This window comes from Phodopus roborovskii, unplaced genomic scaffold, assembly GCF_943737965.1.
Source record: "Phodopus roborovskii unplaced genomic scaffold, PHOROB, whole genome shotgun sequence".
NCBI classification, from domain to species: domain Eukaryota; kingdom Metazoa; phylum Chordata; class Mammalia; order Rodentia; family Cricetidae; genus Phodopus; species Phodopus roborovskii.
In genome coordinates this window covers 1,205,099-1,230,953 of record NW_026126469.1, presented here as the reverse complement: position 1 = coordinate 1,230,953, position 25,855 = coordinate 1,205,099, and the positions used below count along the sequence as shown (strand labels likewise).

The 25,855-nt window shown below is 37.2% G+C and overlaps 1 protein-coding gene across 1 annotated transcript in view; it reads right to left on the bottom strand.

The window, feature by feature from the left end:
* Prkdc (protein kinase, DNA-activated, catalytic subunit) overlaps window positions 1–25,855 on the bottom strand; it is a 204,977-nt gene that overhangs the window by 112,811 nt on the left and 66,311 nt on the right. The window contains 9 exon segments of the mRNA XM_051190977.1: window positions 4,653–4,820; window positions 5,522–5,626; window positions 6,121–6,306; window positions 8,741–8,941; window positions 9,893–10,051; window positions 10,421–10,553; window positions 11,228–11,433; window positions 13,199–13,422; window positions 18,122–18,376. Coding sequence (XP_051046934.1) covers window positions 4,653–4,820; window positions 5,522–5,626; window positions 6,121–6,306; window positions 8,741–8,941; window positions 9,893–10,051; window positions 10,421–10,553; window positions 11,228–11,433; window positions 13,199–13,422; window positions 18,122–18,376 — 1,637 coding nt within the window.

Sequence of the window (25,855 nt, the reverse complement as noted above, 5' to 3'; positions counted from 1 at the left end):
AGCCTGACCCTGAAAGAGTCCCAGCTACAGTCTTACCAGATAGCAAGTTATCTTATAGCAGGACACCTGCATTCTGCTTGGAAGGACATTCTGCCTGCCTCACATCCTCCCTTTGGCCCATTCCCTCATTTCTTCACTACTTAAACCCTATTATTATATTCATTAAAAGAGACTTGATCATAATACTGTCTTGTCTCCATCTCTCGCGTCTCTTGTCTCTTCATTTTCACTCCCTCCCTCAGGGTCCCTGCCGACTGACCCTGCTGGCCGGGGAAAATATGCCTCAAATAATCGCTACTTTAAAAAAAATGGAACTAAGTAATATTTTAATTCATAGCTAATTTTGAGTCATAGTTTACACATCATTAAGTTTTACAAAGTGACTGGCAAGATAGCTCAGCAAGGAAAAGTGTTCGCCACCATTCCTGACAACCCACAGAGCAGAAGGAGAAAACTGACTCTGGCAAGTTGTTCTTTGACTTGCTCACTTAAATCATGGCATGCAAACCTCCTTTCCCCCTAAACAAGTAAATGTGGTAAAATGTTTAAAAAACAGACAATCAATTTTATGCATGTATCTCACAGTTTTATAAAATGGACTGAAAATGGATTACACAGGACTAGACTATGCATGAGTTTCACATGTTATACTGTGTTAGAGCAACTCTCTGATTTCTTAATCTTCCACTAACATAAGAAATGTAAAACATAGTCTAAGGATAGAATTGAGAGAGGAAATTCTGAGTGCTTATGGGAAAACTTCAAGAAAACAACACAAGGGTCTTGTGACCTCAGTTTCTTCAAAAACATGAAGTTGTTCTGGGAATTTGCTTTTGTGCTCCTCCCAGGTGTAGTGGGTAGGAGAGAGTTTAGAGTATTTATGACAATTGACCATTGCTATTTGTTATATGTCTCTATGGAAAAACATGTTTTTGTAGTATGCAGCTTGTCTCTATGACTATATACACCTTTCTTTACCCTCACGGTATAAATTTTCTGCTGCTCTGAATAAAGTTGGCTATTACATTAGACTTTAATCTGCCTCTTTTTTTAGGCTCCTCTCCCAGGTCTCACCACCTCTAGACTGGTAAACTACCACAAAAATCTTCAATAAAATACTAGCAAATAAAACGAACAGAAAGTTAAAAAAAAAAAAAAATGGCTCATTATAATCATGTAGGATTTGTGCAAGCAATACAAGGATGGTTCAATTTATTCAAAGCAATAAATTTAAGGCACTATAAAAAGAGCAAAAGAAGAAAATCATATGGTTATCATAATGAATTAGAAAAGGCATGTCACAAAATTTAATATCTTCTTATTAAGAACTTCAAATAAATGAGACATATAAGGAATATACCTTAGCACATATTCCACAGAAAGGGAAAAAGTTGGAAACTTGCTTTGTGTTATTCCTCTCATTACTGTGATGAAATACCTAAATGAGCCCACAGCTGATGAGACACAGTTCATATGGTAGTTAAGGAAGAGCGGTAGGAGCAGGTTAATGACCATCACAATGGATACTTGAGGGAGGCTGGTTGCAGTCAATTAACAAAGAGTGGTTTGAAACTGGGGTCAGACTATTCCCTGAAAAGCCTGCCTCCCAGCTATACACTCAGTGTCACCAGCTACAGAGGATGTAAGCCTGTGGAAGAAATTCACATGTAAATTCTAACACTAAGACCTAAAACAGACAAGATCTGTGTACTTCTACCTCTTCAAAACAATTTAAGTCCATGCCACAGGTAAAAGCAGAGACAGAGGACATACAAATAGGAAAAGAAGAAATTAGACTGTCATCATTTGCAAATGGCATGAATTTACATATGGAAAACCCAAAAGAATAGACTAGAACACTTATTAAAACTGGTAAATTGATTTAGCAAAGTTATAGGATACAAAATCCACAAAAATTTGCAACACTACTATAAGCCAATAGTAAATCATCTTCAGTATAAATAAAGCAGTCCCAACTTTTATAGCTACAAAAAATGAAATACCTAGGGGTAAATTTAACCAATGAAGTAGAAGAGCTCTATAATAAAAATTATAAAATCATGATGAAAAAAATGCTTACAGACTGAAAGAAAATAACTGTTGAAAGATCCATACTATCTGAAGTGATCTAAATATCCAACACAGTCTCTATTAAAATGCCTATGATGTTCTTCACAGAACTAGAAAGACTAGGGCTGGAGATGTCTTTCACTAGTAGAGCATTTCCCTAGCACACGAGGCCCAGGGTTTAATTTCCAGCACTGCATAAAACCAACCATGGTGGTGCATACCTGTACTTCTCCCACTTAGGAAGGAGAAACAAAAGGATCACAAGTTTAAAGTTATCCTTGATTACACAGTACTTTCCACACCAGCACAAGCTACATGAGACTTTCTTGAAAAACAACAAAACAAAAAACTAGAATAAGAAATTCAAAATATTACAGATGACAAGAAACCCTGAACAGCCAAAGCCATTTTGAACTACAACAACAAAGCAGGAGACATTATATTACCTGACTTCAAAACATACTACAAAGTTGTAGTAACCAAAACAAAATGGAAATGGTACTAGTATAAAAAAAAAAAATACAACAAATGGAATAGAATATAAGATTCTAGAAGCAAACAGCCAACTGATTTTCAACAATGGTGTTAAAAATTAACACTGGAGAAAAGATACTCTTTCAATAAATGGGTCTGGGGAAGCTGGATATTTACAAATTGAAGAATGAAACCAAATTTCTACCTCTCACCAGTTAAAAATGTGAATTAAAATATGTTTCAGTCATAAATAAAAAACTAAAACTACAACAAAACTATAAATAAAAATGCCTCTGAACACTCAAATGGTCAAATTTTTGGTGTAGTTTTAGTAAATACCACAAAACAACAGGAAACTAAAGCAAAAATAGACAAGTAATACTGAATCAAACCATAAAGGAATACATCTGAAAGTCCACAAACTCAATAGAAAACAAATGAACATACTATTTAAAATCAGGCAACAAATCGCTGTGCAGTGGTGGTGAATGCCTTTAATGCCACCACTTGTGAGTCAAAGGCAGGTGGATCTCTGTGAATTTGAGGTCAGTCTGTCTATAGAGTGAGTCCCAGGACAGGCTCCAAAGCTACACAGAGAAAACTGTGTCTTCTAAAAACAAACAGTAACAACAAAAAACCAAAACCAAAACAAAGGGCAACAGATCTAAACACGTATTTCCTAAGATATACAATGGTCAATGAGTACATGAAAAATTATATAATATCAACAATCATCAGAGATAAGGCAAACAAAAACTACATAGCATCACCACAGCCCAGTTAAGAGCTGTTCACAAATGAAGGTGAGGCTCTGGAAAAAGGGAATACTTGAAAACTGTAGGTGGGAGTTTACATTAGAACAGTCACTGCTTAGAGTCATTTGAGAGAAATTGCCTTAATAAAACTGGCCTGCAGCTATATCTGTGGAGGACTGCCCTGATTGTTAATAGATATGGGAGGGCCCATTCTGCTGTTGGTGGCAACAGGCAGGTAGACCTGGGCTGTATAAGCAAGTAGCTGAGCATGAATAACCAAGCCAGAGAGTGAGCATAAGCAGTGCTTCTCCATGGTCTTGCTTCCAGTTTCCTTCCTTAAATTTCTACCGTGAATTCCCTCAATGGACTGTGACCTATAAATAGTTCTTTAGGTTTGTGATTTATTTATTACACTAGCAGAAAATAAAGTAGAACAATCATAACCCAGCAATCCCACTACTAGGTTGCATATCCAAAGGGAGTAAGTACATCTCTATAGACATGTGCATTCCTACATTATTGTGGCACTATTCACAATAAGGAAAAAAAGTATTCATCAGCCAATGGAAGAATAAGGCACACACACTCTCTCCATAATCGAGAAAAGAGGCTGGGCAGTTGTGGCACACACCTTTAATCCCAGCACTTGGGAGGCAGAGGCAGGAGGATCTCTGTGAGTTTGAGACCAGCCTTGTCTACAAGAGCTAGTTCCAGGACAGGCTCCAAAGCAAAACAGAGAAACCCTGTTTTGAAAAACAAAACCAAAAAAAGGAGGGCTGAAATCCTATCATCTTTACTAGCACAGATAAAAACTGAAGATCATTATGATCATTATGTTATACATGAAGTAATCTGAGCACAGAAATATTAATGGTTTCACTTATACACAGAATCTAAAGAACTGAATTTATAAAAACAGAGTAGAGTGGTGATTACCAGATGCTGGAAACTATGAAGGAACTGTGGAAATATGGGGAGCTATGGGGCAATGTTTATCAATGGACACTAAGACATTTCATAGATACAAGATGTTCCAGTGTGCCCCTGCACAGCAAGATGACTACAGACAACAGTGATATATAGTATACATTTTAAAAAGAAAAAAAAAAGAAAGGATCTTGGAACTTTTCACTATAATAAAATGATGTATGAGGAGATAGATGGGTTTAACTTGATTTAAACACTCCATAATGCACATCTATACTTAAACATTACATTAGTAGGATTAATTTTTAATTTTTGTGTACCAGTAAATGTAAATTAAAAAAATTTAACCTCTGCCAAAATACAAAACAACAACAACAATAACAAAAATCAACCAATGTTTTACAGCTGACACTATTAAACACTAACCTTTTTCATGCAGTCCACATAATTATTGTACTTTAGGGAATCGGGGGGAAATTCATCTGACTTCATGGGGAAATTAGAAACGATGAGTGTTTCCAGAATATGCTTTAGGGTTTCTAGACTGTCTTCAGTCAGGTTGGTGAAGAATGGAAGAAGAATGATAGCTTGGCCCTGTGAAGCAATGCAAACAAATTGTGGCTTACAGATCATCCTGCAGAAAAAATAAACCACTACTTTCTAAAGACTGCAAATAACGCACTGCAGCGACTCAACATATGATTTCAGAATAAATTTTGGAAGACATCTAAAACAACTTGAATGCAGCCAATGTACCTCAGCTTCAGTTCTAGAAGTCAGCAGGCTGACATGAAGGAGGACATGAGGTTGGGAGACTTAGTGGTGAGTGGATATGGTCAAAATACATTGTATGAAACTTTCAAATAGATTTTTAAAAACATTTTAAAAAACGATTACATTCAAATTCTATGAAGAAAGAATGGCTTGAATAACAGGATAGTTTACTAGAGTTTGTTTGCAAAATCTCTTTAGATCTTCATATTGGGCTTATGAAGAACTAGGTATTGATCGTCCCTTGAATAACAGGCAAATTCCACAATTTTCACATTTGATGGAACAACTTCATAAGTCATACAGAACACACCAAAAAATAATCTAATTTTAAAAAGTGGGTCATACATAATACATTATAGGACTTTAAACTTAGTAACAATAAAATTACTTTTCTTGCTTCCCAATCACTAAACATTTCAATAGAAAGAAAGACTGAAAAATACTTTGAAATTACTACATCAAAACAAAAACCACCAATTTAAATTTGATAGCTATAGACAAAAATGCTACTGATTATCTACCTTTAAGTGTAGACCCAACTTTGTATCAGCAAGTAGACTAGCATATGTTGTGAAGATTTCAGGAAATGAGCTGTGGTTTGTGTTAAAAAATAAAGTCGAATCAATCTAAAGAGAGATAAAACACAACAAATTTTGGCATTATGTTTCCAAACATTGACATATTTTTCAAATTTTTAAATTTCAAAACTCATATTATTTGTACTTCAACCTCAATAATATTTCAACAATCTTGTTATAAAACATTTTATTATTTCTTGCTAAGACAAAGCCTGTGAAGACACCGCAACAAGAAAAAATACAAAATTGCATAATATACAATGGTATAAAATGTAAGATGTTTCTCCAAAATACATTTAATTACCAAAAAAAAAAAAAAAAAAACCCAAAAGTTTTTGAAGGAATTTTCACTATAGTGTTTCAATAGACGTTATAGAGTTCAAAACAATGATTAAATCATCCATGCTGATATACACTTATAATCTCAGCACTAAGGTAGGAAGAAATAAAAGTTTGAGACAGACTAGGGCTATATAGCGAGACTGTCTCAGAAAGAAGAACATAACTAAAGATGAATGCATTTTAAATTTTTTTCAAAATACCTGCAAAATTTTTGCCAGTAAGGACAGCACTGTCATTTTCCTTTCTGGAGCAGAATCTGTAGCCCACCATGAATCACACTTCCTCCAGTTTTGCAGAATTGCAACTGCAAGCTTTAGTCCGTGGTGTTTCTGATCAGCTCGGTCCCTGAAGCTCTGATCTAACATACCATTTAAAATAGTACTCACCTGAAAAAAAAAAAAATTATAGATTGAAGAAAAATTCTTACTACGGATAGGAAAAAATATACTTTCATGTCCAAGTTATTTTAGGAAAATGAAAATGCTATTTCTGTAACAGATGTTAACCAATCTAACACTCTAACAGCACTGTAACATAAGTTTTCCCACAGAAATCAGACTCTCTTGATGCCCTTGTGCCCACTCTGCTGTGGTGTGGGGATAGGGACATTCTCCATGGAATTCCATTTGGACAAAACCTTTGCAAGAGAACAACATAATTAATTTGCTGATTATCATTCAATATTCCCATCACTCTGACAACATGGGCATTTTTTACAGATGTTCCATGTAGTAATCAGCACATTTCCCTTATTGTACAGTCTGTTCTCTCTACAGCTAAATTTTGGCAGATCTCTTAGCTGTTTTCAGTATGCCTATCCATGTCATCAGACTCTCCCAAATCAAATGAATCATGCCACTCCATCTTTGCCAATGAGTAAGTTATCTGCTTTAAGAGACACAGCACTGGCTATGTTATGGAAGGCAGGGCCTAAACACTGAATATTACCCTCTGCACAGGCCCAAATGCACCTTCCTCTTTCTCAGCTTACTGCCTTCTTACTACCTGCCTGGCAGTTTCCTGACAAGAGGACTCAGGAAACATATCCCTTTAGAACCCAGCTTAACTAAACCAGTGTATTCTCTTGCTTCACATAACTGAGAATCTGGCTGCACTTACAACTCCAATCTTTTGATCTTGCAGTATATCCACAATTCTGTTGAGAAAACAATGCCATTTAATTTCTGAACCTACACATAACTAGTTTACCTCCTTGAGAACTTTCAGTTTCTCATGGTGAGACTTTGGAAAACATGCTCCCTGAGAAATCATTCTCAGACCAAGGACAAGCCACTCCACAGCCCTTTCACAGATAAGAATTCCAGCCCATCATCACTTTCCTCTGAAGCTGTAGTCCTGTCCAGTAAGTTCCAGGATACTTCGTCATCATCATCTCTCTCCCTATCCCTCCCTCCTTCCCTTCCCCCACCCCCACACACTTTTGTTTCTTTGTGATGGGGTATTAATCCTTGTCTGTCTTGGAACTTGCTATGTAGACCAGGCTGGCCTTGAACTCACAGAAATCTGCCTGCCCCTGCCTCCTATGTGCAGAGAATCACTTTTATTTTGCTTTTGTTTGTATTTTCACCTACTCTCTGTGAGTTCCTCAATTTTATTTCTCCATATATCCTGTTTTTTTAAATTTCAGGTACGTATGCTTACTTCCAGAGTAATCTCCCGTCTTCTCAGTCAATAGCAATTCTTATTTCATTATTCATTGTGTCTCTCTCCTACTTTCCCCCGTCTCTGCTTCCCTCCTCAACCCCTCTGAAGAGTCTGAACTGGCACGCCTATCCTGCTTTGCAGTTTCTGTCATTCTACTCTTCTTTCTCTGCACCCATTAAGAGTGATTTGGTTCATTCTTTCTTAATTCCATTCTGTCATGTCAGAGAGTTGTGGGGAAGAAATAGAGGCAGTAAATGCAACTTTTCTTAACAATGGACAAGGATTGTACATGTAAACAGTCCGGCTAGTAGAAATTATAATTCTCCAGAAATACTACCAGCTCAGTTTCTGACTACCTATAGAGCACAATGCAGATAACATTTCACAATCATGTAAGATATGCCAGGTTTGGTAGTATATACCTTTAATTCCAGTACTTAGAGGCACAGACAGAAGCAGGAGAATCTGATAAGTTTGAAACCAATATGGTCTACAAAGTGAGCTCCAAAGCAGCCAATACATACATAGCGAGAGCCTATCTCAAAATGAAACGAACTAATGAAAAACAAAATAAGCAAAAACCAAAAAAAGCCACTAAACCCCTAAGTTAAGCAAACAAAAAGCAAATATATTAAATATCATTCTCTAAAGGGTTTCTATGATGAGACAAAGAGCATTGTGGCAAGAACATGCAGGAAAATAGGGCAAGACACTGAAGCTGTTAGTGCTCTAAAGACAGGTTAGCACTGGCCCTGTGGAGGGCCAGCCTACAGGTAGTGTTGGAACAAACACTGCTAGACACATGTCACATATGGAAGCTCCAATATGACATGTAGCAAAAGTCAGTATCCTACAGCACTGTATCCTACTACATCTTACATTGTTAGACAGAGAGATTTAAGGGGCTTAAGGGAATGGAGAAAAAAATAACCAATGTCTTAATATCTATTAACATATACTAGCTTGGTAAAGAGTAGGTTTTGTGTCTATGGATTTTTATTTTCATACATTAGCAGGTCTTTCATCCTTCCAGCAAGAAATCTGATTTTAAGAAAAACCATCATAAAACAACAACATAAAACCATCATAAAACAAAACATAAAAATCCTTTTGTGAACATTAGACAAGAAAATATATAAAGGAAAAGTTCCTTACCATTTTGGGATTATCTGCTGATGACTTCATGAGCTCTGATATAGCAATATCAAGATTTTTCAATAGTTGACTGTTGATTATTTCTGGGAACAAGCTATAGAAATATTCCCCATGGGAGAAGCTGATATTTCTCTGTGAATTGCCCAAATATTTCGTAGACAACAGTGCTGAATTCAATAGCAAACTCACGAGGTGCTTACACTAAGGAAGAGATAAGAACATACGAGAGAATCCAACCCCAGAAAGACCCTGAAGCACTGGGCAATAAGTCTACAAGGAACATTTTAAAGAGAGTCTGATATGTGAAATCAGGACTCAAGTTTAAATAACACATATTTAACTTCTATTTTCTAGCTTTTACTTTGTGAGTGAAATCTCCTAAACTAACATTGCTTCCAAATTTCCAGAAAAATCTTGTTGGTTTTCAGAGAACAGCCTATTATTAATTAATAAGTTGTTTGGGACAACATAAGTATAATTGAGAACATCAATAAGACAAAGAAGAGGTTCCTGCAATGGGAGAAGTAGTAAGGGAGGATGCAATGGAATAAACACATAGGGCTGGTTGCAGATCTCAGCTACAACAGTTTATCTGAGGTCAGTTCTGCTCAGTTCAAAGAGTCATGAGGACTTTGGTCATGGTACCTCGGGTGCCTCAGGGAATATCCTCCAGAACTTTTTAGGCATCCATTCCGAGAACCAATAAAGATAGAGAAAGAAGCATGTCAATATCGGTCAACTTTAGTGACAAAATATTCTTTACCAAAAGTCCTTTTGGAAACAAATTTGGACAGGATCCTCCCATTTAAGAATGTCATGTTTTTTAATTTAAAAAAAAAAAATTTAAAGAAGATAGTCTTAGAAAGTCCTGGAGGGTGGTGGTATATGCCTTTATTCCCAACATTTGGGGGAGCAGAGGTTGACAGATCTCCATTAATTTGAGGCTAGTCTGGTCTAGAGAGCAAGTTCCAGGACACCCTGAGCTACACAAACAAACCCAGTCTTGAACCACCCCCACCACCTCTTCAAAGTCAATAAGTCAATTTAAATACATGTCCATCTAAGACTTTACTAACTAAATTTCATAATTTTTAGAGTTATACCACAAGTTATATAAGTCATTCAAATGTGGGATGCAGCTGATTTCCCTACCAGTCCTTCGTAGACAAAGGCTAACTCTAGGAGTTCACTGGCCAGGCTCATACAGCTGGGGTCCAATGACTGCAGGCACTGACTTTCCTCTGAAGGTAGAATGCCTTTATAAACCAAAGACAGCAGTCTCATGCCAATGGAGTCATTCAATACTGTAGACTAAAGGAAAAGTTGACATGAATTGACTGGTTAGAGAGGGTATTTAACACAAACATACAATGACACTTCAGTTAAAAAAAAAATGTGTTAGCTAACACTGATGCTTAGGACTACAGGACTACAGCAATTGGTTCTTAAAATAGTTTAGGTTACTAAAATTTCAACTGTCCTTTATTCCTCTTTCACTTTATCTTTACTTTTATATTCACATTCTAGCCAACACCTTTATGTTAAGTGTTCTGTTACTTCCATTTCAGTATATTCTGTATATAAAATATTTTAAACAAATAATATAAAATGTCATTTTGTACTAGCATAATGAAATTATTATAACAAAGCTAAAGGCACATAAAAAATAATTATGGTTACCTTAGATGGTGACATAACATGAGAGAAGCCAGCTTTGTGAAGCTGTTTACAGGCAGATAAGAAGAACAGCAACTTGGCCCTTTCTTGGCGAGTGTCAGAGCTACACAAGCTAATGGCACAGAGCTCTTCAACACTGGCCATGAGAAAAACAGAAAAGCATACATAAGAATACATTAAGGAAAGCAGGGCAGTTATGGTGCATACCTTTAATCCCAGCACTTGAGAAGCAAAGGTAGGCTTATCTCTGTGAGTTCAAAGTCAGCCTGGTCTACAGACCAAGTAAGTTCCCAGACAGCCAGAGCTACACAAGAGACCCTACCTCAAACAAAACAGAAAAGACAGAGAGGGGGAGAGAGAGAGAGAGAGAGAGAGAGAGAGAGAGAGAGAGAGAGAGAGAGGGAGGGAGGGAGAGAGGGAGAGAGAGAGAGAGAAACTCTAAGGAATTGTACGTGCTGTAATCACCTGGTCCTCAAACCCATTAACATGGCCCTGAAAAACACAAAAGTAACACCAGAAGAAGGCTCACAGGACATATTAGCCATGGAAAGCAAATGGAGCACATCTACTATACTCTCCCATCCTACAAGCAGGAAAGGAATTAGTGAAGCTCATTATTTCCAAAAACCATGAGATCATGTATGTGTGCACATGTACCTTAAGCACACACATGCACACACACACACACACAAAAGCACATGCACATATGCAATGTCTTGAGGACATGGCAGCTGTGCACATGGATGTCAGGAACACTGGATGTGTGAACACCTACATCCCAGTAACTGTGAACATGGCCCGAATACCCACCTCTGCACTGTCACTTTCTCCTTCAGGTGAGTCTCCAGCATGTCTCTGTATGGAGACTTCTTTAGTGCTTTCAGCAGGTTCACACAAATGCTGGGAAGATGGTTTATAATCTGGACATCACCAACATTGAAACCTAAGCTCGTGGGCTCACAAAGCATTTTCACAAAGACTTGCATAAGGTTTGTGTCACACAAGTCCTCAAGGAACTACAAGCATAGAAAAGATAGATTGAATAAAAATGCTTCTTAGCCACCTTCTCTTTCCATCACAGTGAAAACAAGGTCCACAGGCTGGCAATATTCACAATACCAACAGTTTGGCAGACTTTCTCAAAAGAATTGAAGAGTATTAAAATGCTTGAAACCAAAAGGATTTCAGATTTTATCGGATTATTTTAGTTTTAGAATATCTGGATGACATCACTACTCTGAAAAGCTAAAACTAAAAATCCTCCAAAACTTGAGACATTTAACATTCAAGTTTTAGAACAGTTCAGATTTCTGCCTTTCAGATTAGGAGTATTCAGCATTTATTTTCAAAAACAGGTTGTACACTGTGGTAACTATAGTTAACAACAAAGCACATTTGAAAACTAACACTATACTTGAAAAGTTCTCACATATGGGGTAAAATGTGAGCACATGAGGGAACTTAACCACATATACACATGGATCAAAATATCATGGTGTAACCTTACGTACATGCACTTTTTACTCATCAATTAAGGAAAATAATGGAAAGTCTCAAAGGAGCCAAAGCCACTTCCAAAAAAATTATAGAGTAATTATTAATTGTTTTAATTAGTATTAATTATAGAAAGTAATGTTTCCTTGTGACAATATCCTATGTGCATGTAACACATTTTGATAACATTGAATACCCCCATCATTCTTTCACCCCCTCTCTCTTCTCCCCTACCTCTTTCCTCCTCTTTAAAAGTACCTCACCCTTGTACTTTTACATTTTCCCTGGTTCAGGAAATGTGATACTTATATGGGTCTGGCTGACTTCACATAATATGATCTCTAGTTACATTTATTCTCCAGTAAATGACATTTCATTATTCTTTAAGGCTAAAGAACAGTACTCCATGGGGTGTGTGTGTGCGTGTGCGTGTATCTTTATCCATTCATTTGTGAATGGCACCATGGCTGAGTCCCTAACTTGCTGCTGTGAACAATGCTACAAGAAACATGGCACTCAGGAGGCAGAGGCAGGTGAATTTTTGTGAATTTGCAGTGTACTCTGGCTTACATAGCAAGTCTCAGCCAGTCATGATTACAGTTTTCTCTAATCTCAAAAAATACGGGGTAGGGGGTGGGTGGGTATAGGCATCTCTAAGCTGATTTTGATTCCTTTAAGTATATAACAAGAATGGTATGCCTGGGGCCTATATGGTGATTCCACTTTTAGTTTTTGAGGATTATCCATAGTGATTTCCTCAGTAGCTGAGCTAATTTACATTCCTATTTTTAGTGAAATTACAGTGCTACAAATGGAACCCACAGGGTACAAATGGGAAGCAAGCACTTCCCCACTGAATTACACCCTCAGGCCCCACCCTGCCAAAGCAATATTTGATTTCCTTTTCTTCCCAGTATTCGTTACTCTTTGATTTCTTAATGATAACTATTTGAATTGGGCTAAGATGGATTCTTAATATAGTCTTGACATATTTCTCACTTGTGGCTATGATCTAAAGCAGTGGTTCTCAACCTTCCTAATACTATGACCCTTTAATACAGTCCCTTATGTTGTAGTGACCCCCAACCTTAAAATTATATTTGTTGCTACTTTATAACTTTAATTTTGATACTGATATGGATCATAATGTAAATACTTTAGAGACAGAGGTTTGCCAAAAGGGACATGATCCATAGATTGAGAACCACTGATCTAAGAGAAGCTTAAAAACATGTCTCATTATAAAGTACTAATCTAACATTAACAGAGCAGGAAGTATGACCCCACCTTGCAAACTTCAGGAGAGGCATTGAGCAGGGTTGTGGTAAATTCCATAATCCGGACTAATACTGTGCACTTGCTATAGTTGTATTGTTCTTCCTCTTGTAGACTGGGAGGGCCAGTTGTCACCCCCATGGCAAAGCGTTGCTCCACTGCTCCAGCATCATGTGTTGCTATGCTTTCTAAAAAGAAAGTCACTGACTTCAAAAGTGAAGACTGTGTTTCAGTACCTAGAAATATTAATGGGAAGATATTAGTGTGCATTTCTTCCTAACTCTACTAAAATTGAATGTGAACTTAAGAATATACACTCAACAAAAAATTCAACAACTTTTTTTTAAAAGTTCAAGAAAAGATGAATAAAACAGCAACTATTTCATCTTAGCCTCTTAGTTCAAATTTTGAACAAAATTATAATTCAAATAGAACTCAATTTCACACATAGACAATAAGGATGTCTACATTAGGGTCTTGTCATTTGTTTAAATAAACATATTTATTTATTGCTTTAGTAGAAATGAACATAGCATGCCAGGAAAGCACTCTACCACTGTACTGTATCTCAGCCCTTTTGTTATGATTGGAACGCTTTGCCCAGATGGGGTACCTATTTAAGGATTTCTGTAGCTTTTAAAAGGCAAGAAAAGTAAGAAGATACAGGTCCATGGTGGGATGTCTATGTGTTCAGGGACACTCTCCCTGAGATGAACAGATCTGCCATATCTTCCTGTCATCATGACATATATCATTCAGGCCTCCACAGACTAAGTCCTCTAAAACAATGAGCCAAAATAACACTGTCCTGTGTTTATGTGAGGATATTGCTACAACACAAAGTTTAACTAACACAAGCCTTGCCTGTCACATATGTCATTTTAAAAAGCAATTTGGCAACTCAAAAAAAAAACTTAAATATATATGCATGTTAACCTCTAACAAGTATTTTTAATTTCCTACAGTTTTATCTAGCACTGAAATTTTAATTAAATAAAATAATGGCAAACAGTAAATAATGTTCATCTTACCAATTTTTGTTCTTTAAGATAGGAACATGGTTATATAACACAAGCTGTACTGAAACTTATGATCTTCCTCCCCTGCCTCTCCTGAAGAGGTGGGAATATAGGTGTGTGCCACCACATTTGGCAATATTTTTAATAGTGAAGAAATTGGAAAACTCCAATGGGCAATACAAAAACAAATGACAGTGGCTGTCTTTTTATAGCAGGTATGGTGGGCTTTGCTATCTTATAGAAACATTCTCTAGCTCAACTCCACATTGCCTTATAAAATTCATGTCTGAACAAAATCAAGCCGTCTCCTTCCCCACTGCACTTTATTGTGTTACTTCTTCTCACCACATTGTTCCACTCTTCTCATAGATCATTACCCCAAGACCAAACAACCTTCAGAGCCCCAGAAAAGGGAAGAGTGTTAAATACTGATACATAATGCTCAAAGAGAGAATAAAACTAATGACTAAGGCAGTCTCTTTTCCTCACTTTCTTTAAAAAAAAAAATTTTTTTTTAAATTTTATGTGCATTGGAGTTTTACCTGCATGTATGTGTCCTGGAACTGGAGTTACAGACACCTATGAGCTGCTATGTGGGTGCTGGGAATTGAACCCAGGTCCTTGGAAAAAACAGTCAGTGCTCTTAACAGTGAGCCATCTTTCCAGGCACCCCTCCCCAACCTCCACCTCTTCTTTTAAGCTGCAGGACAGTTTAGAGTTTGAGAGACAGCACAGAAGATAAGCTGTAAATCTCAGCAGTTGCACAGATAAATAAGAAGAAAGAAATCCAGACCTTTTACAGTAGGAGACTGGACAAAGTAAGTCCTGAGTAAATGTGTATTATTGACAGGAGCATGGCCATGTCAAATGTCAATCTGTTTATAAGATAGATTATATTTATCAATTTACATTATATTCAACAATCTTTGCATCTCTGGGATGAAGTAAACTTGATCATGATAGATGATCTTTTTGATATGTTCTTGGATTTGGAGAAATTTTACATCTATGTTCATTAAGGAAATTGATCTGTAATTCTCTTTGTTGAGTCTTTACATGGTAGAGGTATCAGGGTAATTACGGCCTCATGGAAAGAACTGGACAATATTCCTTCTGTCTATCCTGTCAAATAATTTGAGTATTGGCATTAATTCCTTTTGAAGGACTTGTTAGAATTCTGCAATGACTCTATTTGGCCCTAAGCTGTTTTTGGTTGGGAGACTTAATTGCTGCTTCTATTTCACTATGAATTATAGGTCTGCTTTAATTGCTTATCTGATCTTGCTCTAACTTTGTTAAGTGGTATATATCAAGAAATTTGTCCATTTCTTTTAGGTTTTAATTTGGTATAGATTTTTAAAAGTGTATCTTTATGATTCTCTATATTTCCCCAGTATCTGTTGCTAAACCCCCTCCCTTCACCTCTAATTTCATTAATTTAGATCTTACCTGTCTTTAATCTATCAATCTTGTTAATTCCTCAAAGAAACAACTCTTCATTCATTGTAGTGTTTGATTCTACTTTACTGATTTCAGCCCTGAGTTTATTTCTTGCCATCTACTCCTTTTGGATGTGATTTCTTCTTTTGTCAAGTGTGATTTTTAAGTCACTAGTATGATCTCTCTAGTTCTTCTTACTGTTTGCTAAGAACTTGCCTCTTAAACACACCTTCATTCGTCCCAAAGTTTGGGTATGTTGCGTTTTATTTTTATTCAATTCTAAACAAGTTCCTAATTTCTGTCTTGACACAATTTTCACAAACTAGTGAGTTGTTCAGCTTCCAGGAGTTTGTAAGCTTTCTGTTGTTTCTGTTATTGTTGGTATCCAGCTTTAATCTTTGGCGATCAATTTAGATGCAGGGTGTTATTTTACTTTTTTTGATTCTATTGAGATTTGCTCTGTGTTCAACTATGTGGTTAGTTTTGGAGAAAGTTCTATGAGCTGCTGAAATGAAGATAATTTCTTTTGTGTTTGAATGAAACATTCTGTAAATATCTCTTACGCCCATGGGGTTTATGACAACAGTTAGTTTCAGCATTTCTCTGTTTAGTTTTTGTCTAGATGGCCTGCTTATTGGCAAGAATAGAGTATTAAAAGTCAGTTAGTATCAGTATATGTTGGTCAATATGTGATTTTAGCTATTGTAGTGTTGGCTACTTGTTTTTAAACTTGGCTGTCCTTGTGTTTGGTGCATAAATTGCAATGTCCTCTTGGTGGACCTTTCCTTTGATGGGTATATGGCGTCCTTCCCTTTCTCTTCTGATTAGTTTTACTCTGAAGTCCACTTTGCCAGACACTAAGATGACTACACTAGCTTGCTTCTTAGGTCCATTTGCATGAAATATCCTTTCCATCCTTATACCCTGAGATGATGACTGTCTGTAGAGTGCATGAGGTCCTGGTGCTCACAGAACAGCACTTGAGAACCCTGGAGTTGTCTCTTCAAAGGAAGAGATGTATGTCTTGTTAATGCTCAGAACCCTGGGAATGTAGTTAACAGCCTGGTGACCTCTGAACTATCTGTGACTCAGACCATACCATATCTCCCTCAAGCCCTTAACATGAAATGTGTATTATATCTATAGAAGCTAACTTTATAGAAGAAGTGACATGTTCTTAAAAAGAGTTTCAGTGTAATTATGCTTTAAGCTTTATTGAGCACATGGGATTATGTTACACCACGAACACTTTTCTCCAAATTATACTGTACTTGAATATGCCTATAATAAACTGCCTGGTGTCAGACCCTCAAAGTTTGAACCAACACCAAGTACTATGTGTTAGTCTATGATTTTCTTATTGGGAAATTGAGACCATGGATGTTGACATTTATCAATGAGCAGTGTTTGGTGAGTTCTGTTATTTAGTTGTTATACTGTGGGGTTTTGTAGTCCCGTTTTTGGTTTGCTATCGGGGATTAATTTTTGTTGAGTGTGATTAACTGCTTCTGATTAAACTTTTCCCTCTATTACCTTCTGTAGAACTAGATTTGTATGTATACACTGTTTAAATTTGGTTTGTTGTAGAATAATTTTCTTTCTTCATCACTTCTGACTCAAAGTGTTGCTGGATACAATAGACTGAGCCTGCCTCTGTATTCTCTTGATGTTTGTACAACACTCAGCCAGGCTTTTATGGCTCTTACGTTTCCCATTGAAAAGTCAGGTGTTATTCTAATAGGTCTGACTTAATATGCTATTTGACATTTTTCCCTTGCAGTTTTTAATATTCTTTTTTTGTTCTACACATTCAGTGTATTGATTATTAAGTGTTGTGGGGAATATCTTTTCTGTTCCAAGACAGCCAGGACTGTCACACAGAGAAACCCTGTGAATTCAAGGCAGCCTGATCAACAAAGCAAGTTCCAGGACATCCAGAACTGTTACACCGAGAAACAGGAAAAACAAAACAAAACAAAACAAACAAACAAAAAAAAAAAAAAAAGTTCTGTAATGTATCTCAGTGGTAGAAAATCCAGGATAAACCCCTTTACCCTGCACTAATAAGTAGCTAGTGTCTGTTGCCAACTATGTTAGTATTTACCTATGTATGTATGCATGTTATCGCTTTTGGAAATAGGGTTTCTCTGTGCAACAGTCTTGGATGTCCTAAAACTCTCCTTGTAGACCAGGCTGGTTACAAATTCACAGAGATCCACTTGACTCTGCCTACAGAGTGCTGGGATTAAAGAAGTGCACCACCACTGCCACCTGGCTTCAATTTTGTTAGTATTACGTTTATTTTAATTTATTTTCTACACAGGTCTCACCATATCACAGTGGTTATCTAGGTAAGGCTGGCCTAGAACTCACAGCCTCTGTATCCAAGTGCTTGTTAGTGACAGGCAGTGAGTAGTCTACCTGGCATAAACCAAGCAGAAACACATAATGCTACCTTAAAGTAAATTTTACCTACCCAAGACCTCTTGTACTTCCACAGTCTTCTCCTCAATGAATGTGTTGTAGCATTCCAGTGCTGCAAGGAGCATGTCCAGCCACTGCAGGACTGCTCGAAGGCGGATTGGCCCTTGCAAATGGAAGAAAGTTGGTTGGGCAAGAATGCCTGCTGGCTGATCACAGCTGCTATCCCCTCCTTCAAATGTGTTTATGAGAAAGGAAATGTCTTCTGTTTTTATAAGATCTTTCAACCACAAATAATGGGATTTGTTGCCTAAGAGACAAATTTAAAACATGTACATTAGTGTACACATAAAGCAGAGATATCAACAATCAAAAATTAAACCTCTTTTATCTTTCAACCTAGTTAAAATTTCAAAATGATATTCACTATATTAATTTGTTTTACTGATCTTACTTCTAAGAAGTTATTTCCACCTGAAAGATTTTAGTTTGCCGAGCAAGGATGTGGGAAAGGGGCAAGAATATAGTTCTTGCAAGCAGAATATAGAAAATCACAAAGAATGGACATTGACATGGGAGGGAAGAACAGAAATTATGAGAACAAGAAAGGTTACTATGGTGATGGGGCTAGTGGTTATATGTTAGGCTGATCTTATTAAATAGGGCTAGTGACTAAATCATCAAACTTTTGTGGAATAACTGAAGGCTCTAAATGTACAGCCAAGAAAAAGCCAGAGTATGAAAAAAAGTTTCTCACAGGTCTTGGCCCACAACAAGGAAATAGACCTCCAACCCTGGAACAAATGATTCCAGATGAACAGCCCTGTCTGGGTCACTCCTGGCCAAAAGACAGTCTGGGGACTTTTCAAGTCATTCTATAACTTATCCCTTGAATAAAAACAGGTCATACCTGGGTGATCTCTCAAACATGAGATCATATTTTGTAATCAATCATCTTGTGCCCCAAATTCAATGCAATCCACATCAAAATCCCAGCACAATTCTTCACTGACCTTGAAAGGATAATAATCAACTTTATATGGAAAAACAAATGACCCAGGATGGCCAAAACAATCCTGTACAATAAAGGAACTTCAGGAGGTATCACCATCCCCGACGTCAAGCTCTACTATAGAGCTATAGTCCTGACAACAGCTTGGTATTGGCACAAAAATAGACAGATAGAATAATGGAATAAAATCAAAAATCCTGATATTAATCCACACACCTACGAACAGCTGATTTTTGACAAAACAGCTAAAAGTATATAATAGGAAGAGGAAAGAATCTTCAACAAATGGTGCTGGCACAACTGGATGATAGTGTATAGATAGAACCATGTCTATCACCATGCACAAAACTCAAGTCCAAATGGATCAAAGACCTCAACATAAATCCAGCCACACTGAACATCTTAGAAGAGAAAGTGGGAGGTGCCCTTGAATTGGTACAGGAGACCACTTCCTGAACATAACTCCAGTAGCACAGACACTGAGATCAACTATTAATAAATGGGACCTCCTCAAACTGAGAGGCTTCTGTGAGGCAAAGGACACAGTTGACAAAACCAAATGGCAGCCAACAGACTGGGAAAAGATCTTCATCAATCCTACATCTGAGAGAGGGCTGACCTCCAAAATATACAAAGGACTCTAGAAACTAGTCACCAAAACATCAAATAACTCTATTATAAAATAGGGTACAGAACTGAAGAGAGAATTCTCAATAGAGGAAATCAAAAAGGCTGAAAGACACTTAAGAATGTACTCAACATATTTAACTATCAAGGAAATGAAAATCAAAACTCTTACTCCTGCCAGAATGGCTAAAATTAGAAACACCAATGACAACTTATGCTGGAGATGATGTGGAGAAAGGGGAACACTCCTCCACTGCTGGTGGGAGTGCAAACTTGTACAGCCATTTCGGAGATCAATATGGCGGTTCCTCAAGTAGATGGGAATCAATCTACCCCAAGACCCGGCAATCCCACTCTTAGGCATATACCCAAATGATCCACATCCATGCAACAAAGATACCTGTTTAACTATGTTCTCAGCAGTATTATTTGTAATAGCAAGAACCTGGAAGCAACCTAGATGCCCCTCAACTGAAAGTTTGGATAAGAAAGATGTGGCACACTTACACAATGGAATACTACTCTGCCAGAAGAAAACAAAACAAAAAAAAAAAAAAAAAAAAAAAAAAAACAATGGAATCTTGACATTAGCAGGCAAATGGATGGAACTTGAAGAAACCATTCTGAATGCGGTAACCCAGTCACAAAATGAGGAATATGGTATGTACTCACTCATGTATGGATTTTAGACCTAGAGCAAAGGATCATCAGCCTATAATTCACACTGCCAGAGAATCTAGGATACAAGGTATATTGTATTTAAATTGTTTGACTGCTGAGGAAATAGCAACAACTGTTAAAACAAATGCTGATGGATTAATTCAATTTATATATTTTAAAAATGCTTTGACTTCAAAATTTAAGTTTAAGGACAGGTTACTGGGAAAAAGGATTTCTATTTTGTTTCCACAGAAAATGAAAAGCTGTGGATTCCTTCCAGACTAACATGGTTTCATCAAGCAAGACCCCCTGAAGCAGTGTCCCAGGTGATCCAATATTCAAAACAGCTGGGACACTGCAGCCTTGCAGAACACTACAGCCAGTATTTCTGGGTCTTCTTAGGATCCCCATGACAGCATCCCCTACCAGCAGGAAGCAGTTTGGATGGAATGATGCCCAAATTCCCAAATATTGTCTATAAATGTCTGTTTTCATTTAAATGGGCTTGATTATAAATGGTTATTAATCACAACCAATCTCTTTTTAAAGGTAAAAAGGGGTACAGAAATATATACTTTGTTTTGGAATGGATTTTCATTTATTGATACAAATTTAAGGTCAATTTTGTGATATGTACATTTCTCCTCTAATTTAGGTATTGTGTTTATATAGCTCATCTAGAAATGTATTATATAAATTAGTACAGATTGTAATTACCTATGATAGTCAAGACTTAAGAGTTAAGTTAGTTAGGTTTTCAAGATATTCAAAGATGTATTTGAGATGGATAGGCATGCTTCAAACCTTTCAAAGACCTATAGAATATGGCATTTAAAATGGGCTAGGGTGTTTCTTCACAGTGAGGCACAACTGCTCCTGGCCACCACCTTCGTCAGAAAGGAAGATGGATGTCGAAGAAACTCATTATGGAGTTTACTTCCAATATGTCAAAACTAGCCATTTGGGCAAGACACACTACTCTTGTCTAGACTGTTTGATTTATGCTATATAAACTGGACATGCAGAACCCGTAGGAATAACTGCTGATACAAGATGGACATTGCTACAGGATTCCTGCTTCATGGAAGAGTCTGCCAGATAATCATAGAAGAGTCTGCCAGATAATCTACAGGACACAGAGAAAAGTGACTGACAAACTGCCAATACAGATAGACAAAGTTTCCTGCTTTGCTGAGGAGTCTGCCAGACACACTTGGCCTACAGGCTGAGGATGGAGCATTACAGAAGAACTTCGGATGACTGACCAGGCAATGAGTTGTCTGTCACTTCTAGAGTTTATAAATTATCCTTCTGTGGTCTTTGATGGAGTTGAAGACAGATAGTTATGATTATAGTTTTCCTTAATTGGGATTAAAGATTAAGTTACATATAAGACTTTAGACTCACTCACAAAGATAGGATAGATGGCATAATATTTTCTTTAAATCTTGCTAAATATTAATGAACTGGACATTGTTAACTGTGGTTCTTATTTGAAAACTGTTTCATTATATATTTTACTATGTTAAAGTTAAAACCCTTCTTTTTATTTAGACAGAAAAGAGGAGATGATGGGAAATGTCATTCTGTAAATATATTTCTTGTACTGATTACTGAATAAAGCACTGTTGGACAATAGGAAAGCAAGATAGACAGGACTAGAAGACAAGGAGAATTCAGGAAAAGATAGGAAGAGATTCAAAATGTAGGACCAAGAGAACAGAGGTCCCGAGCCACTCTCTGGTAAGACAAGACCACGTGGAAATACTTAGATTGATAGAAATGGATTATTATTTAAGACAGTGCTAGCCAATAAGAAATGCTAGTAACAGGCTAACAGCTTCATATCTACATTGATGGTTGTGAGCCCAGCCTTTAATGGCTGAGCCATCCCTCCAGCCCACAGCTTTATATCTAATACAGCGTCTCTGTGTGTTATTTGGGGCTGGTGAGGCTATGGGACCAGGCCGGCGGGAAAAACAACTCATAACAACTTAATGACTTGCTGTAAAAATTTTTATGTTGCAGTTTTTCCAAATCAAAAAAAAAAGGACATTTCATTTTCCATATTAAAAAATCAGTAGCTCAAAAAGGGTTTTATGATTATGTCACTGATTAACTTAGATAAGAAACCAAACGAGAATATATACTGATGATGCATTAAGAGTACCTTTTCTTTAAAAAAAAAAAAAAAAAAAAAAAAAAAAAGAGAGAGAGAGAGAAACAACCCATTATTTTCACTAAGAACCAAAGAAAATTATAATCATGAGAAGAAAATATGGTATTTAGATTATATAGCAAGTGTCAAGAGACAGATCTACAGACAGAGTAAGACATGGGGACCTCATCAGGCACTGTGCTGACTAGTCTTATGTCAACTTGCCACAAGGTAGAGTTATCTGAAAAGAGGGAACCTCAACTGAGAAAATGCTTCTACATCATACAGCTGTAGAGAATATTCATAATTAGTGATTGATAGTAAAGGGGCCAACCCAAAGTGGGAGATGCCATCCCTGGGCTGGTGGTCCTAGGCTGTGTAAGAAAGCAGGCTGAGCTAGCCATGGGGAGCAGGTCAATAAGTAGTACCCCTCCATGGCCTCTATCTACATCAACTCCTGCCTCCAGGTTTTTGCCCTGTTTGAGTTCCTGTCCTGACTTCCTTAAGTGATAAATAATAAAATGGAAATGTAAGCCAAATAAACCCCTTCTTCCCCAAATTGTTTTTGTTGGCAATTGGCAGTAGTGTTTTATCACAACAGTAACCCTAACTAGGACAGATGAAAAAAGTTATCCTCAGGATCTTTTGGCTGACTGAAGTGGCATATCCCTGCAATCGCTACAGTATTAAAGAATGGGAGGAAAAAGGATTAAGAGTTCAAGGCCATGCTCAACTACCCAGTATGGAAGAGGTCAGGGTTGGCCACACAGACTCTGTGTGTGTGTGTGTGTGTGTGTGTGTGTGTGTGTGTGTGTGTGTGTGTGTGTGTGTGTGTGTATGAAAAAGAAAAAGAGGAGGAGGAGGAGAAAAAAGAAAGAAAGAAGAAGGAAGTTATCTCTTAGGTCTTCTCAATGTTCTGTCCTCTATGCCATCAATCAAACTCTGTAAATTCATAATGATCAGAAGAAAATGGACAAGCATGTCTCTCAAAAGCCTGAAACACATGACATAAATAAGCCTACATTTGCTGTGATATTCCACTGACCTGAGGCCTTGAAGCCTCAGCATAATTACCTAGAAATTCCCACTACCATGGCTGCTAAAAAAAAGGGGGGGGTAGTGGTGGGGAGCCATAAGAGTGTGATACATTCCTAAAGGCCAAAACAAATATATTAGTTTTTTGTTTGTTTTATGTTAGGAAAAGGACTAGCTTTGCCTACTACTTATACCCTGCCTTTATAGATTCTTTTGAGTTTCACAGTTAGCCCCAGTTAGTCTGGAACCCACTGAGGTCCAGTTGTCTCTGCTAGGAGTACAGGCAACAACAATTTTGAGTGCAAGATTTAGTTGAAAATATAATAGGCTAACATTATAGGCTACTGAGACCAGGAAAAGAAATGTCTGGGATCTGCGAAGATGACATCATAGAAACTACAAACAGTGTAGGAGTCTGAGTGGAGGTAGCACTCGAGGGTTGGGGGTATGGTAGGCCAAGCAGCAACATCTAAACTTCTTTAGACATTTGTGAAAACTATGGCCACCTTCTCTTCTCTTCCAGGAACCTCCTCTTCATAGATGGTTGTGACAATGACTTAACAGATTAAATAATTCTAAAATAGCAGCAGTGTGGATGTAGGAAAATGGTTCAATGGGTTAAGTAAGGTTAGCTGCACAAGAAAAAAAAAATGAGGACCTGAAATTGGACCCACAATACCCACATTAAAAACTAGGCATGGTAGTGTATATCTATATCACAGTGCTGGGAGGACAGACAATGATAGTTACCCAAATCTGTTGGACTTGCCAGTCTAGGCAAATGAGAGACCCTATCTGTGCTGTATAGGTTTTTCTCAACTTGACACAAGCAAGGGTCCTCTGACAAGAGGAAATGTCAATTGAAAACAATTCCTCCATCAGATTTGCCTGTGGGCAAGACTATGGCACATTTTCTTGCTTAATGATTAATATGAGAGGGCCCAGCCCACTGAAGGCAGTCCTATCCCTGAACAGATAGATAGTCCTCTATTATATAAGAAAGCAGGCTACACAATCCATGGAGGATCAATCAGTAAGCAGTATTTAACCACAGTTTCTGCTTTAGTTCTTGCCTCTAGGTTCTTGCTCTGACTTCCTTACATGACGTAAACTCTCTCTTCCCAAAGATGCTTATGATCATAATTTTTAACGCAGCAATAGAAAAGTAACTAAAACACTGTGTTGGCAACTTTTTATTACTCATTCTGAACTACAACAGTGTTGCTCTGAATATTTTAAATCTGTGAGGAGGAAGGGGTATTGGAAAATAAACTCAGGACCTTAAACATGTACTTTATCCATACAATATTTGGACTGTTTACCAAGTTTTGTTAGCTGCAATGGCAAATCAACTCTTCCTTAATATTTAAATGAGACAGAAAAAATCAAAACTGTGGTGAAATAAAAATGATAGTGGGAATCCAAAATTTACTTTTGCATCATTTCATAATTACCAAAGTTAACTTCCTGTCCTATCACTAATCTTTACAAAACATATTCATAATTTATCATGTCATACAAACCTAGAATGAATATTGAACTTTTACAATGATCTTATTTTATTTATTTGTTTTTTTATTTTTTGGCACAGGATTTATCTGGGTAACAAGCCTGGCTGTCCTGGAACTCCCTTTGTAAACCTGGCTGGCCTTGAACTCGCTGAGATCTGCCTGCCTCTGCCTCCCAAGTGCTAGGATTAAAGGATGTGCACCAGTACCACCCAGTGATTTTTTTTTAAATTCTATTTTGTGTATGGATGTTTTGCTTATATATACATATGTGAACCACATGAATGCAGTGCCCAAGGAGGCCAGGAGAAGGTGACATATCCCCAGGGAATGGAGTTATAGGTGGTTGTCAGTTGACATGTGGGTGATAGGAATTGAACCTGGGTTCTCTGGAAATGCTTTTAACACTCAGCCAATCTCTCCAGCCCATACTTACTTTTATATTTATTAGAAACATACTAAGTGTAATGCAAGCTTGTCATCCCAGCACTCTGAAAGAGAAGGCAGGAAGATTCTAAGTTACAGTAAAGTGGGGGGAGGAGGAAGAGGGGAAGGAGAAGAGGAGTGAGGAGGAAATGTTATTTGTTTTATTCATTTATATAGAATTATAATGTTTTCATTAGTCTGCATCTCCAAACTGGCAAAGAAAGCCAATAATTTAGATAGAATGTTAAGAATAAAGACCCTGGGCTATCAAGATGACACAGCAGGTAAGGGTACGTGCTGCACAAATCTGGCAATCTAAGTCTGATTTATGGAGTTTAGCTAAAGATGAAAGGAGTAAAAAGA